Raw genomic sequence first — 13,364 nt, 5'->3', positions numbered from 1 at the left:
AACTGAGAGGCCCACCCCTCAGTAAGGACTCACAGTCAGTTATGGCTGATGAGAAGAGAGGGGGGCATAAAGTGACGGTGTTCCTGTAAACAACCACAATGAAACTCACTGGGTCGTAAAAAAAAGAAAAGAAAAAACTAAACTAAACCAAGATATAAAAGCAGGGAAGCTAGTTGGGAAGAGGGGGGTCATCAGGACAGAGAGGGATCAGGGGTGAACCTGACTGAAGTGCATTATGTGATTTATGAAAACGCTATAATGACACCCATTGTTATACATAACTATTTATATACTAATAAAAATGTGTCTATAAAGCTAATAATCAGTAAACAATGAATTTTCACAGCAGCATAAAAAGGAAATTATTTTAAATAATAAAACATTATTATGGTCTTATTTACCATGTACCATAACTCATTCAAGTTAAAGGTGACAAAAATAAGAAACAATGCATGAATATAACATTTTCTTTACTAGGTGATGAAACAAAAATAAAACATTTCTCATAAATTCATAACTTAGTGCATTAGAAAATATCTCATTCTACAATCTCTCTGTGCTGAGTTTCCATCAGTTTCATCATACTGTGTTTCTGCATTTCTGTTTGGGTGAAAAATTCCATAATAAACAGTAAGAAAAATAATCCCAAGGAGAAGAGCGAGAACTATGGTAGCACTAATAGGAATAAAATAGTCTGAATTAAAAATAGAGAGAGGAAAAGCCCAGAACACAGTCAAGATTCCCAGAGTGCCTAGCACCCTTACAATATAATAGCAAGACATTGGACATTTGGTATTCTGTCCCTTGATATTAAAAAACGTAAACACAAGGATGAATCCAACAACAATCCTATATAAGAATTCCATACTTAGAGAATTACAAAACTGTGTTTGCTGTATAAATGCCCAAATGAAACCCATGAGCCAAAGAAATAACAACAGAGACAAAGCAACCTTCACGTCCATAAACAGCAGAAGCACAACACTCAGCGCCCATGATAACAAGGTAAACAGCTTATAAAAGAGATATGTGAGTTTGGGGCAGACTCCACCGAGCAGATTTTTATCAGGCAATGATTTTCTTAAAGCTACTTGATAATCAACTGTTGACCAAGAAATAGCACAGCAGGAAATCATGATGACTGCATCTACAAAACAAAAGAGAAAAGACATATTGGTTTAGGAATGGTAACACTAATATTAGTAAGAATAGTAATAGAAGCTGGGTGGCGGTGGCGCATGCCTTTAATCCCAGCACTCGGAGGCAGAGTCAGGCCGATCTCTGTGAGTTCAAGGCCAGCCTGGTCTACAGAGCGAGATCCAGGATAGGCACCAAAACTACACAGAGAAACCCTGTCTCAAAACACAAAACAAAACAAAAAAGAATAGTAATAGTAATCGCAATAGTAAATTAGCATGTGCCATGCATGCTTTAGCAGTGTAGACACACACCAACACGCCCGGCAGTTTACTATCTAATACTTTGAGGGTAGATTTTGATATCTCCACATGGCATTAGGGGAGCCAAGGTTTGAAGAGATTCATTACTTGATTCTTATCATGCAACTGGAAAGTGATGGGACTGAAATTTGAAACTAAAGCTGTCTGAAAGTTGGTATGTTAGTGAATGATATCATACTGCTTTAGAATAATCTTGAATATATTCAGTAACAATACTTTGGCTAAACACTATAAGTCACGTTTTCTACACTCTTTGGCTTTGACCTTGTACACATGCCTAATTCACTGAGAGTAGCTTAATGGGGTATGAGACAGTTAAGCAGAAATTTGACATAAGTATACATCATGAAGAAAATCCTTTTTCGGGGTTGGGGATTTAGCTCAGTGGTAGAGCACTTGCCTAGCAAGCACAAGGTCCCGGGTTCGGTCCTCAGCTCCAAAAAAAAAAAATCATTTTTCATAACCTATAAGCACTTAGTCACGTGAACAAATATACTCTGAAATTCACAAAGTTCTAGAGGTTTGACATCTTTACTGTTTTCTCCCAACAAACACTCAAAGAAGAAGTTCCTTGCTGTTCTGGAAACGCAAGCCATTTCTAACCTCACTGTCAAAGCAGAGAATGTTCTCAAATAGATGAGAAATCAGAACGAAGTAGTCACAGGAGAAGACAGAGTGTGAGTGGCGCTGAGCCGCATCCACGGTCTACACGTGCCTAGTCAGCTCTCAGTGGTGTGTTTCTTTTTTTTTTTTTTTTTGATATATATTTTTTATTTTACAATATCATTCAGTTCTACATATCAGCCATGGGTTCCCCTATTCTCCCCCCTCCCACGCCCTCCCCTTACCCCCAGCCCACCCTCCATTCCAACCTCCTCCAGGACAAGTTCTCCCCCGAGGACTGTGATCAACTTGGTAGATTCAGTCCAGGGAGGTCCAGTCCCTTCCTCCCAGACTAAGCCAAGTGTCCCTGCATAAGTTCCAGGTTTCAGACAGCCAACTCATGCAATGAGCACAGGACTTGGTCCCACTGCCTAGATGCGTCCCAAACTGATCAAGCCAATCAACTGTCTCACCTATTCAGAGGGCCTGATCCAGCTGGGAGCCCCTCAGCCTTTGGTTCATAGTTCATGTGTTTCCATTCATTTGGCTATTTTTTTTTCAATAATTGAGTAAAACTGAAATTTATTATATGCCACAGTCGTCCTAGGGACCTCCATGCTATATATATAGCCTCTATGGTTCTATGGGTTGTGGTCTGATTGTTCTTTATTTTATATCTAGAATCCACCAATGAGTGAGTACATACCATAACTGTCTTTCTGGGTTTGGGTTACCTCACTCAGGATGATTTTTTCAGTGGTGTGTTTCTTGCCAGGGCCTTATAAACACCTTTCTCCTCTCTGGATTTTGGCACAAAACACGATGGAGCTGGACCTTACTTTCTCCTCTTGTTTAATTGAAATATCACTTTCCCCTAAATTGCCCAGTGACTTTTTAATTTTTTCAAATCTTATGTCTACAGGTGTTTTGCCTGCATGTGCCTGATGCCCATGGAGGCCAGAAGAGGGCACTGGGTCTCCTGGAACCAGAGTTAGAGATAGTCGAGTCATCTTATGGCTTCTGGAACCTGGACTTGGTCCTGTGCTGTGGAAAACCTTTTTCATTTTGTGTAGCTCCATTTGTTGGTTCTGGAGGCTAGCTCCTGTGCTGCTAGAGTTCTGTTCAGAAAGTCCTCGCCTACACCATTCCCTGTTTTCCTCTAGCAGTTTCAACATTTCGGGTTTTAAATTATGGTCTTTGTTCCACATTAAACTGATTTTTGTACAAGGTAAAAGATATAAATCTCACTTCATTCTTCTGTGGGTGACTCTGCAATTTTGTCAGCACCATCTCTTATTATTAAAAATGTTATATATTTTTAATAAAAAAACACATCATTTCCCCTTTCCCTTCCTCCCTCCAACCTCTCCCATATACCCTGTGCCTTGTTCCCTCTTAGAATCATGGCCTTTAAAAAAAAAACTGTTACTGTTATACATGCACACACACACACATACACACATGCCTCAATATATAAATTCATTTAGTGTTGCTTGTATGTACACGAGTTCAGGACTGACCACTCGGTATTAGATAACCAACTGGGAGAAACGATTTCTCCCAGTCCCGGAATTCCTTAGTTGCCTGGAGCTCATTGCTACGGATGGGGCCCTGTGAGATTCCCCGCTCCACGTTAGCATGTCTATTGGTGTTCTACTTCTTCGGGTTTGGTTTAGGCAGCCATATTGTTGAGGTATTGTGGGTGAAACCTCCCTGTCGTTTCTAGGAAACACATCTCACAGCAGACTCCCTGGACCTCCGGTTCTTACAAGAATCTGTTCACTCTTCTGCAATGTTCCCTGAGCCTTAGGTGTGGGAGTTGTGTTGGAGACGCATCAGCTGGGGCTGGGTGTCTCACAATCACTTGTTCTAGAACAAGGTTGCGACTCTCTGTAACAGTGTCTACTGCAAAGAAAAGGTTCTTTGATGAGGGTGAGAGCTCCATTTATCTGTGGGTACAAGGACAAATATTGCAAATACTGTTGGGAATTATAATGCTTAGTAAGATGACAGTGGTAAGCTCTCCTCTACGGTCCTTGACCTCACTAGTCCTGGGTAGTTGGCTAGGTAGGACACACATGATTTTCCTCCTGTTGAGCTGGCCTTAAGTCCAATTAGAGAGCTGTTGGTTACTGCCAAGATAATCACTATTGCGCCCTTAGGATTATCATGCCATCCTAGTTGTGATTCATAGGTATTACAGTTGGGTAGGAATATTGGCTGCTTCCCTCCCTTGGAAACTTGCATAATAAGTTCCAGCACTATGAAAGCTAGTTCTCGGGCAGAAGGGGCATGGGGGTGGGTGGGGAGGCAGAACTGTCAAGTCAGATCCCGCCTGGGTCCTCCTGGCCTTTTACTCAAGTGCCTGGTATCTTCAGAAATAGTGCATTGGCTCTACCTTTTGGAGACAAACAAGGACAACAGCAATAGCCTATATTGTACCACAACTGGAAAGGGGGTGTCTCGCGCCTGGTATTGCAGTTGTTTTCAGATATCTGTGGCTCTTGCAGGAGCACTGTTAGGCCAAGCCAACACCATTTCTTGAATAGACTGTCTTTTTCCACTGCATGTTTTAGACAACTTTGTCGACCATCAGGCAGCCATAGCTTATTGGTTTATTTCCAGACCCTCTATTCTGCTCCATTGGTCTACCTATCTGTTTTTATGCCTGTCCAAGACTGCCTTCATTACTACATCTTGATAGTACAACTTGAGATCAGTTATTGTAATAACTCCAGCTGTGTTCTTCCTCCTTATTATTGCACTGGACATTTGTTGTGTGGACTTTGGTGGATCCCCATGAGTTCTTAGATTACTTTTACTAGTTATGTGAAGGAAGGATGACACTGTAATTTAGATAGAAATCACATTGAAGCTGTAGATTACTTTTGGTGACACAACCATTTTTACAACCTTGGGTCTGCCAAGCCAGGAACACGGCCAATCTTCCCATTGCCTAGTATCATCTTTGGTTTCTGTTTTTCAGTGTCTTGAGTTTTCATTGTAGAGGTTTTCCTTCCTTAATTGGGTTTATTCCTAGGTTCTTTATTTTTGTAAGCTATTATAAATGGGATGCTTTCCCTAATCTCTTTCTCTGTGAGTTCTTTATTGGTATATATGAAGAGTTCGGATCTTTGTGTGCTGATTCTGTGTCCTACAACTTTACTGAAAGTACTTTATTAGGTCTAAAGTTTGTGGTAGAGTCTATGGAGTCTTACAGTATAGAGTCATACAGTCTGCATTAGGGACAGCCTGACTTCCTCTTTTCCTATGTTTATCCCTTTTATGTCTTGTTTATCTGACTAGGACTTTGAACTCTATTGAGTAAGAGAGATACGAGTAGTAATCTTTGTCTCATTCCCAATTTTAGAGGTAATGCTTTCAGTTAGTCTATTAGTACAATCTTGGCTATAGTTTTATTGTATATGGCCTTTACAATTTGAGGTATGATCCATTCATTCCTAATATCTTCATGATTTTCATCATGAAGGTATGTTGAATGTTTCAGAATCTTTCCTGCATCTCCTTCTTAAATTATTTATATAACATATTACATTTATTGAATTGAGTGCATTACACTAACACAGTATCTCTGGAATGAAGCTCATTTGATCATAATGTATGATATTCTTCATGGCATAATATGATATTTTTACATTTTGAGTAATTTTTATGATCATCAAATAACATCCAAAAAACAAAAAAAAAAAAGATGAAAAAAATCATTCAAAATTCCACTACCAACCACAGCCATACTTAATATTTTGGCACACTTTCATCCAAACATGTTTCTTTCTAGTCATTTCTTTGTATCCTTAAGAATACATTGATAGGCTGGGCAGTGGCAATGCACGCCTTTAATGCCAGCACCCGGGAGGCAGAGCCAGGAGGATCCCTGTGAGTTTGAGGCCAGCCTGGTCTAGAGAGCGAGATCCAGGACAGGCACCAAAACTACACAGAGAAACACAGAGAAATCCTGTCTCGAAAAAACTAATATATATATATATATATATATATATATATATATATATATATATGGAAATCCTTATAAACAAGTTTAATTAAATTTGATCTTATAAATGCTTTCTTACATCATTAAAATTCTCTGAAAAGACTCTTCTAAAAGCTATATGTTTTATTCTAAATGTCTACATAAATTTGTTTATCAAGTTCTCTATTGCTAGATAATTGCTTGCTTGCTCTCTATCTTTTGTTTTGTTTTGTTGTTTTGTTTTGTTTTGTTTTGTTTTGTTTTGTTTTGTTTTGTTTTTCAAGACAGGACTGTCCTGGAACTTACTCTGTACACCAGGCTGGCCTTGAATGCACAGAAATCTGCCTGCCTCTGCCTCCCAAGTGCTGAGATTAAGGTGTGTGTCACCACTGCCCAGCTACTATTTTAAATTAACTCTTCAAATTCTTCCCTTAAGAAGAAAAAGCAATAAAGTGGACACATGCATCCATCCCTACCCAGAAGCTATCTCAAATTGACAACCCCTTGCAAATGAAAATTTAATTTTCTCCAAGGGAGTCTCACTGGAGAAATAAACTACTCTTAAGTGTAGGCTGCATGCCCAACAGTAGGCGGCCAACAGAAAATGAGCTCAAAGGCATCTTTGGAGGTTCCTTGTCTCATAATGTCATACCAAGGCTTTTTCTTTCTTTTTTTAATTTTTAACTTTTTATCTATCTATCTATCTCTTTATCTATCTATCTATCTCTCTATCTACCTATCTACTACCCTACAGGTCCTTCGCACATATATTATGGTATTACTGAGTGTGTAAACAGTGGGTCTCTGTGTCTATATCTGCTTCTTGGGCTCTTTTCTTTCTGCTTTTTTACTTTGTCCTATTCTGATTTGTTTGGTTTTCTATCTTATTGTATTTTATTATTATCCCTTAGATGCTTGTTTGATTTCTACGGAAAGACAGAAAGAGAGTGGGTCTAGATGGGAGGGGTAAACTGGGAGTGGTAGAGAGAGGGGAAACTGTATTCAGGATATAGCATATGAAAACATTATCTTAAATTTTAAAAAAGATGAAAAGAAAAAAACAAAGATAAGGACAGAATCATAACATAAAGTTGCAAAAATTTGCTTGTCACGTCATTTTATAGTCAGATATTTTTAAACAATCTAAATTAACATAAAGAACAGAGTGGCTGGTAAATTATGGTTTATCTGTCATTTGTAGCATGATGCATGTGACAAGAATGAGGGAACCTTCCCTGTACTGATTTGTACAGCTCTGAGGATGTACAGTTGAATACAAAACAAAAAGCCAATTGCTATATTCTTTGTCTTACACGTAAAAAAATAAAACAAAACATAGCATACACTTCTTCCAGGTTCTCTGAAGGATTGCCTAGCAACCAACAGCAGTAGTGTCCCTTCTAGGCAGACAAGGGAAGAAACATAAAGAACAGAAATAGAAATTATATCTTTACATATTTCTTAATATTTGAAGCAAGTTGCTAAATTTCATTTGAAAATGCCATTTTTAGGATTAAAACATTCTAGAACAGTCCTGAGATTTATACAGCTATGATAAGATCTCTAGCCGGGGGTATCAAGGAAGACTTACACTGACTTAAGTTTGCCTGGCCGCGCTCCAGAAAGGCGTAGAGCTGAAGAATGAGCTGTGGGCAGCCTTCCAGGTAGGTCTCAAACAGCCTGAGCATGCTCAAGTCAGTGGCTGCGTCTATGGCCTCTTTGTGAGGATCCGTTTGTCCCTCCTTAAAACTCCTCGTTCTGCTGCTGTGTTTGAAAACCACATGGTAACCCTTTCTCAAGGCAAACCAATACCTATAAAGTAAACACAAGCATTTCTCCTCAGTCGCATACTTTTAGACATTACATTCATTTTAAATAACATATAAAAGATATAATTACGCATATGTATGAGATACAGATGTTTCAAAACAGATACATGTTCAGTGTTTAAATCAAGTTAAACATGTTTATCACTTCAAATATTTATTACTTCTTTATAGTGAAAAATACACAAAAATCCCTCTAGCTTTGTGAAATATACATACAATATCATTATCTATAGGCATCCTACTGTAATGGGTAGCCATTCCAGCTTTGATCTGGAAGTTCCAAACCCCATTGAGGCTTCAGTAACTGTCACGCCTACAAGGCGGGCCTAAGGGAGGACCCTGGAGACCCGAGATCTGGATGGGCCAGCTCTCTCTGTTCCTGGACCCTGGACGGTGGAGGTTGACTGAGCAGAGCTCCAGAGAACACCGCTGGACTGTGATACATCTTCCCCAGACCCTGCGACCTACCTATCCCTTCATTTGTAAGTTACACCACTAATAAACTTTCCTTTTAACTACATGGAGTGGCCTTAATAATTTCACCAATATCCTACCATGCAACAGATCTTCCTTTTTATCTCTTACTATTATTTAGCACCTATTGATCAACTCTCTGCACTTACACATTTTTATGATGTGTATATTTATGGACATATTGAAGCAATATATAAGTACAGAATTTTCCACAAATAATCCATTCACAGGCTTCACTGAGATTCGGGTCTCATGAAATTTTAACACCTGAGTGATGTGTGTATTAAGCACAGATGATCATAACTCAATTTTTACAATTTTTTACAGTAATCCTGAGATAGTTAGGAGCTTTTCTAATTTTTCAGTTGAGAAAGCTAAGGCTGTAAAGGGTAAAATGATTACTGATATTTATACAAAAATAATGGGATGACCAAAAGTCCAAATCCAGATTCTGTGATCCTTAACTACTGCATTCCAAAGGACAAGCTATAATTTAGTGTTGTGGTGCTTTGAATGTAATCGGCCCCCATAATCTTATAGGAAGTGGCACTATTAGGAGATGTGGCTTTGTTGGAGTGAGTATGGCCTTGTTGGAGGAAGTGTGTCACTGTGGGGGCAGATTTGAGGTTTCCTATGTTCAGGATACCACCCAGTCGACTTCCTGTTGCCTGCCAAATGGAAAACTCTCAGCACCATGTCTGCCTGTGTGCCACCATGCTCCCCAACATGATGATAATTGGCTGAACCTCTGAAACTGTAAGTGAGTCACCCCAATTAAATGTTTTCTTTATAAGAGTTGCCATGGTCATGGTGTCTCTTCACAACAATAAACACCCTAATTAAGACAAGTATTTATCAATTTATCTTAACTACAACACAAAACATTTCCCTACAGAATGTGAAGGCCAAAGAGGAGATTGAATCTTTTCCATTTTGTTTAGTAAATCATTAATGCCAACGAGGGGTCTATGAGCATTTTTATAGTAGAAATACAAAAGAAAAACAAAATAATAAAACCTTTCAAGGACTCCTAAAGTACCCCTGCTCAGGCCCTTATCCTAAAAGAACTCTTAAACAAATACTAACTACCAACCAGAGATAAAATTAATAATAAAAAAGTATTTAGAAGCAATCTAAGACTAGAATAAAGGCAACCAAGACACTATTTCAAAACTTATCAGAATTCCTTATTCACAGTCAGTTTCTTCACACATATAATAATAGACAGAAAGACAGATAGACAGAGATAGATATATAGCTATAGATAGATAAATACATAGAGATATGGATATAGATTTAGATATAGATGATCTATATATAGATATATTCACCATGCTGTTTAAACTAAAACCATGGAAAATTTGCAGACCCTGTAAAGTTCTTTCCAAATTTCCTAGATTCTAATTTCAAATATATCCAGACTCTAAACACTTTGTACCACTTATGATATGACTCCATCCCCAAGTTAATCAGACAACCCCTGACCCGAATTATTTCATTAGCTCCATAATAGTTCTTCCTGATTCTACTCTTTTTTCTTTTTCTTTCTTTCTTTCTTTTTATTTTTTTTTCCGGGACAGGATTTCTCTGTGTTGTTTTGGTGCCTGTCCTGGATCTCTGTAGACCAGGCTGGCCTCGAACTCATGGAAATCCACATAGCTCTGCCTCCTGAGTGCTGGGATTAAAGGCGTGCACCACGACCGCCCGGCTCTGGTTCTATTCTTTGGGGGAGGGTTGCCACAGCATATAAGTGGAGTTCAGAGAACGGCTTTGGGGAGTGGGTCCTCTCCTTCCACCATATGTGTGCCGAGGATCAATCTCAAGTTGTCCAGCTTGGCAGCAGGCACCTTTACCTTCTGAGCCATCTTGTCCACCCTGGTTCTATTCTTGTTCCTCATCTAATCTAGTCTCTTCACAACATCTAGATTGAACCCTTTAAATATAATTCATATGTCACTCCTCTAGCAAAATGTTCCAATGATTTCCATCAGATTTATAAGCCCAAATTCTTACCATATCTTCGAAGGTTCTCCATGACCTGCCTCCACACATACTACCATCACTGTCTTTCCATTTTTCTCCCCAACTCCAGTGTGCCTCCTTGCTATTTTTCACAACTTAAAGGCCTCTGTCTTCACTACCAAATCTACCTAGAGCTTTTCTAAACCCAATATGTTTTCATAGTTGGCTCCTTAACTTAAGTTTCTACTTGGTTGTCACGTCTATGAATTTTATTCAGTATGGGCTAGATGCCAGGGTAAAGAAAAATGTCAGCAACAATGACGACTGCATGGTCTCTGTCCTCAATGATCTTACAATTCAATAGGCATATCAAGTACATATACTACTAGCTGCAATATAAGGCAGAAGAAATAAACAATTGTTAGAAATATAAATACCACACCATCAAAGTATAGCACAGAAGGAAAACTAACACTGCCTGGGCCTAATTTACAATAGAAAGCTTCACTTGAGTCTCTTCTGGGTATCTAGCACAACAGAAAATATCTGGTTCCTATTTCTGAAGTGGTTTATAAACCAGTAGGTTAACTACTATTTAAAAACATGAGTTGGGTGGTGGTGGTGGCGGTGGCGGCGGCGGCGGCGGCGGCGGTGGCGGCGCACACCTGTAATCCCAGCACTTGGGAGGCAGAGGCAGGTGGATCTCTGTGAGTTCGAGGCCAGAGAGATTTCCAGGAAAGGTGCAAAGCTACACAGAGAAACCCTATCTTGAAGCCCCCCCCCCAAAAAAAAGAGTAGAAACTCAGCCAAATGTGGCAGTATGTACATGTAGACATGGTATATGTATACACATACAGGAGGATCACTTGAGCCCAGGGTGACAGTGAGACCATGTCTGTATCTATAGATAGATAGGTAGATAGATAGAAGACAGATAGATAGATAGATAGACAGACAGACAGACAGACAGACAGACAGACAGATAGATAGATAGATAGATAGATAGATAAACAGATGTTTTCATGGTTAGCGGTAATTGTCTATTTGACAGAATCTAGACTCATCTGGGAGAGGGGCATCCAGAATCTAGACTCACCTGGGAGAGGAGCATCCTAGGGGGATTATCTTGACTTGGTTAATTGGTGTAGAAAGATCCATCTTACCTGTGGCCAGGGCTATTCCCCGAGCAAGGGATGCTGGCCTCTATAAAATGAAGAGCTTAACACCAGCATGCATTCACTTCCTGTTCCTTGCTTTGAATACAATGTGACTAGCTATTTGAGATTCAAACTTCCTTGACTTCCCCACAATGGTAGATTATACCTTGAATTGTGGGCCAAGATAAATCCTTTCTCTCTTAAGCTGCTTTTTTTGGAGTAGGGAAAACTGAGAGAGGCAAAAACTCTAACAACATCAAAATGGCTTGATCCAAATCCAGATTCTGCCCATCTCTAACCTCTCTTTGCTCAGTTTCCAAAACTGAAAACTGGAGTTCTTCATCTTCATTCTGCTCAGTGAGCTGGGCTCCACATGAACTACCACATGAAAGATGCCCACCTGGACCATGTCAAGTGCTGTGTAAGCCCCTGGGAAACAAGGTGGACAAGCTGTTTACACTTCCAGGGACAGGAGGAGGAGTTGTGCTTAATAGTGTAATGAGTCATGGAAATTTTATATAAATCTTTGTTTGAGGTTAATTTCATAGAAAGGAAGATTTGAGTATAATTTCCTGATTGGTAGAACACTGTTTCAGTTTATGGAACAAATAGTCAATAAGCCCAAGAGAAAGAGAGTGCTTTCTTGGCATAATTTATCCCCATATATTCTCTTATTTTCCAGTGATGAATTAGTATTATCAAGTGAACTTTCATAGTGACAATAGGTGGCTTCTGGGAAACATACACATACCAGCAAGAAAGAGAAAAAAGAAAAACAACCCAAATCAGGAAGGAACCAAAGGGGGTTGTGTGAACTGCCCTGCATGGTTACTTGGGTTTTCCTCTGAATGCACCGGCAGTCCAAATGACACGAAGTAGATCCAGCTCAAGACTGGTCAAAATATCCCAATGAGAAGCCTGGGTGAAGCCCACAGAGACTTAGAATTTCAGGGTGTCCCAGAAAAGGAAACCAGGGGAAAAGAATCCCAAATGTGCCTGTTCCTCTGCACACGTGGGGAGACTCACTCTTCTCACGCCTGTGTCTGTGTCTGTTCCTCTGCACACATGGGGTTAGACTTGGAGAAACAGGGGAAACAAGTGAAGGGAACCCCTAGAGATTTCACCAGCCAGCTATATTAGGGAAGAGCTTAGAATATGACTCTCACCAAATTAGAAGTGACAGCAAATATCTCAGCAACTCCCCAAGTCCCAGAGAATGTCAAATGTAGAAGCATAAAGTATATCTCAAAACTAAGAGATTTTACCACAGGGGAACAGCAAAAGAGACTTGCCCAATCTAATACTCAACCAAGCTCCTGCAAAATATCAAGGGAATTTGCCTGTTATTTGGCTGTTGCTTTGAAAGAAACCAATGTCTTTACAAGTTATCAGTCACCTTGTAACAGTCACAGCACAATGGAAACATTCCTTGACATACAGCCAACGAGGAAATGCCACTCAAAGCAAAGTGGGAAAGCAGTTCCAGAAACATCAGTGAAGAGAAAATGCAGCCACACATGACACTCATGTTGAGATCAGCAAACAAAAACTAAAGTAAGCCTGAGAACTATGGTGATATAATATCTATGATGATATTATGGGTGAAAGGTGGGAAATGTAAAGAACAGACATGTAAACTAGAATAAAGTATTTAATTGAACTCTTATACAAGTAAAATACACAAAATCAAGATTAACTGGATGGAATTAACAGCAAATTTAGTCAAAACCAAACAGATCATTGAATAAAGATGGGTGTTATAGCTTGAATATTTGTGTTTCCCAGAATTCATACATTGAAAACTAATTTCCATGTGATGTATGGTGGGAGGGGTGTTCAGAGATAACTCAATGATGGGATTAGTGCCCTATAAATAAGACCCCAAAGA

General features: G+C 39.4%; 1 protein-coding gene across 12 annotated transcripts in view; it reads right to left on the bottom strand.

Moving 5' to 3' along the window:
• Nucleotides 1-453: 453 nt before the first annotated feature.
• Xkr9 (XK related 9) overlaps nucleotides 454-13,364 on the bottom strand; it is a 39,025-nt gene continuing 26,114 nt past the window's right edge. For all 12 annotated transcript variants that reach the window (XM_076563725.1, XM_042270739.2, XM_042270746.2 and 9 more), the window contains 2 exons: nucleotides 7,646-7,866; nucleotides 454-1,147 (listed from right to left, as the gene is read on the bottom strand). In XM_076563725.1, the coding sequence (XP_076419840.1) occupies nucleotides 519-1,147; nucleotides 7,646-7,866 (850 nt within the window). In that variant the 3' untranslated portion in view covers nucleotides 454-518. The remainder of the gene's footprint in view (nucleotides 1,148-7,645; nucleotides 7,867-13,364) is intronic.

This window comes from Peromyscus maniculatus, chromosome 2, assembly GCF_049852395.1.
Source record: "Peromyscus maniculatus bairdii isolate BWxNUB_F1_BW_parent chromosome 2, HU_Pman_BW_mat_3.1, whole genome shotgun sequence".
NCBI classification, from domain to species: Eukaryota; Metazoa; Chordata; class Mammalia; order Rodentia; family Cricetidae; genus Peromyscus; species Peromyscus maniculatus.
The sequence above is the reverse complement of the archived record's forward strand: the minus strand, read 5'-3'. Positions and strand labels throughout refer to the sequence as shown.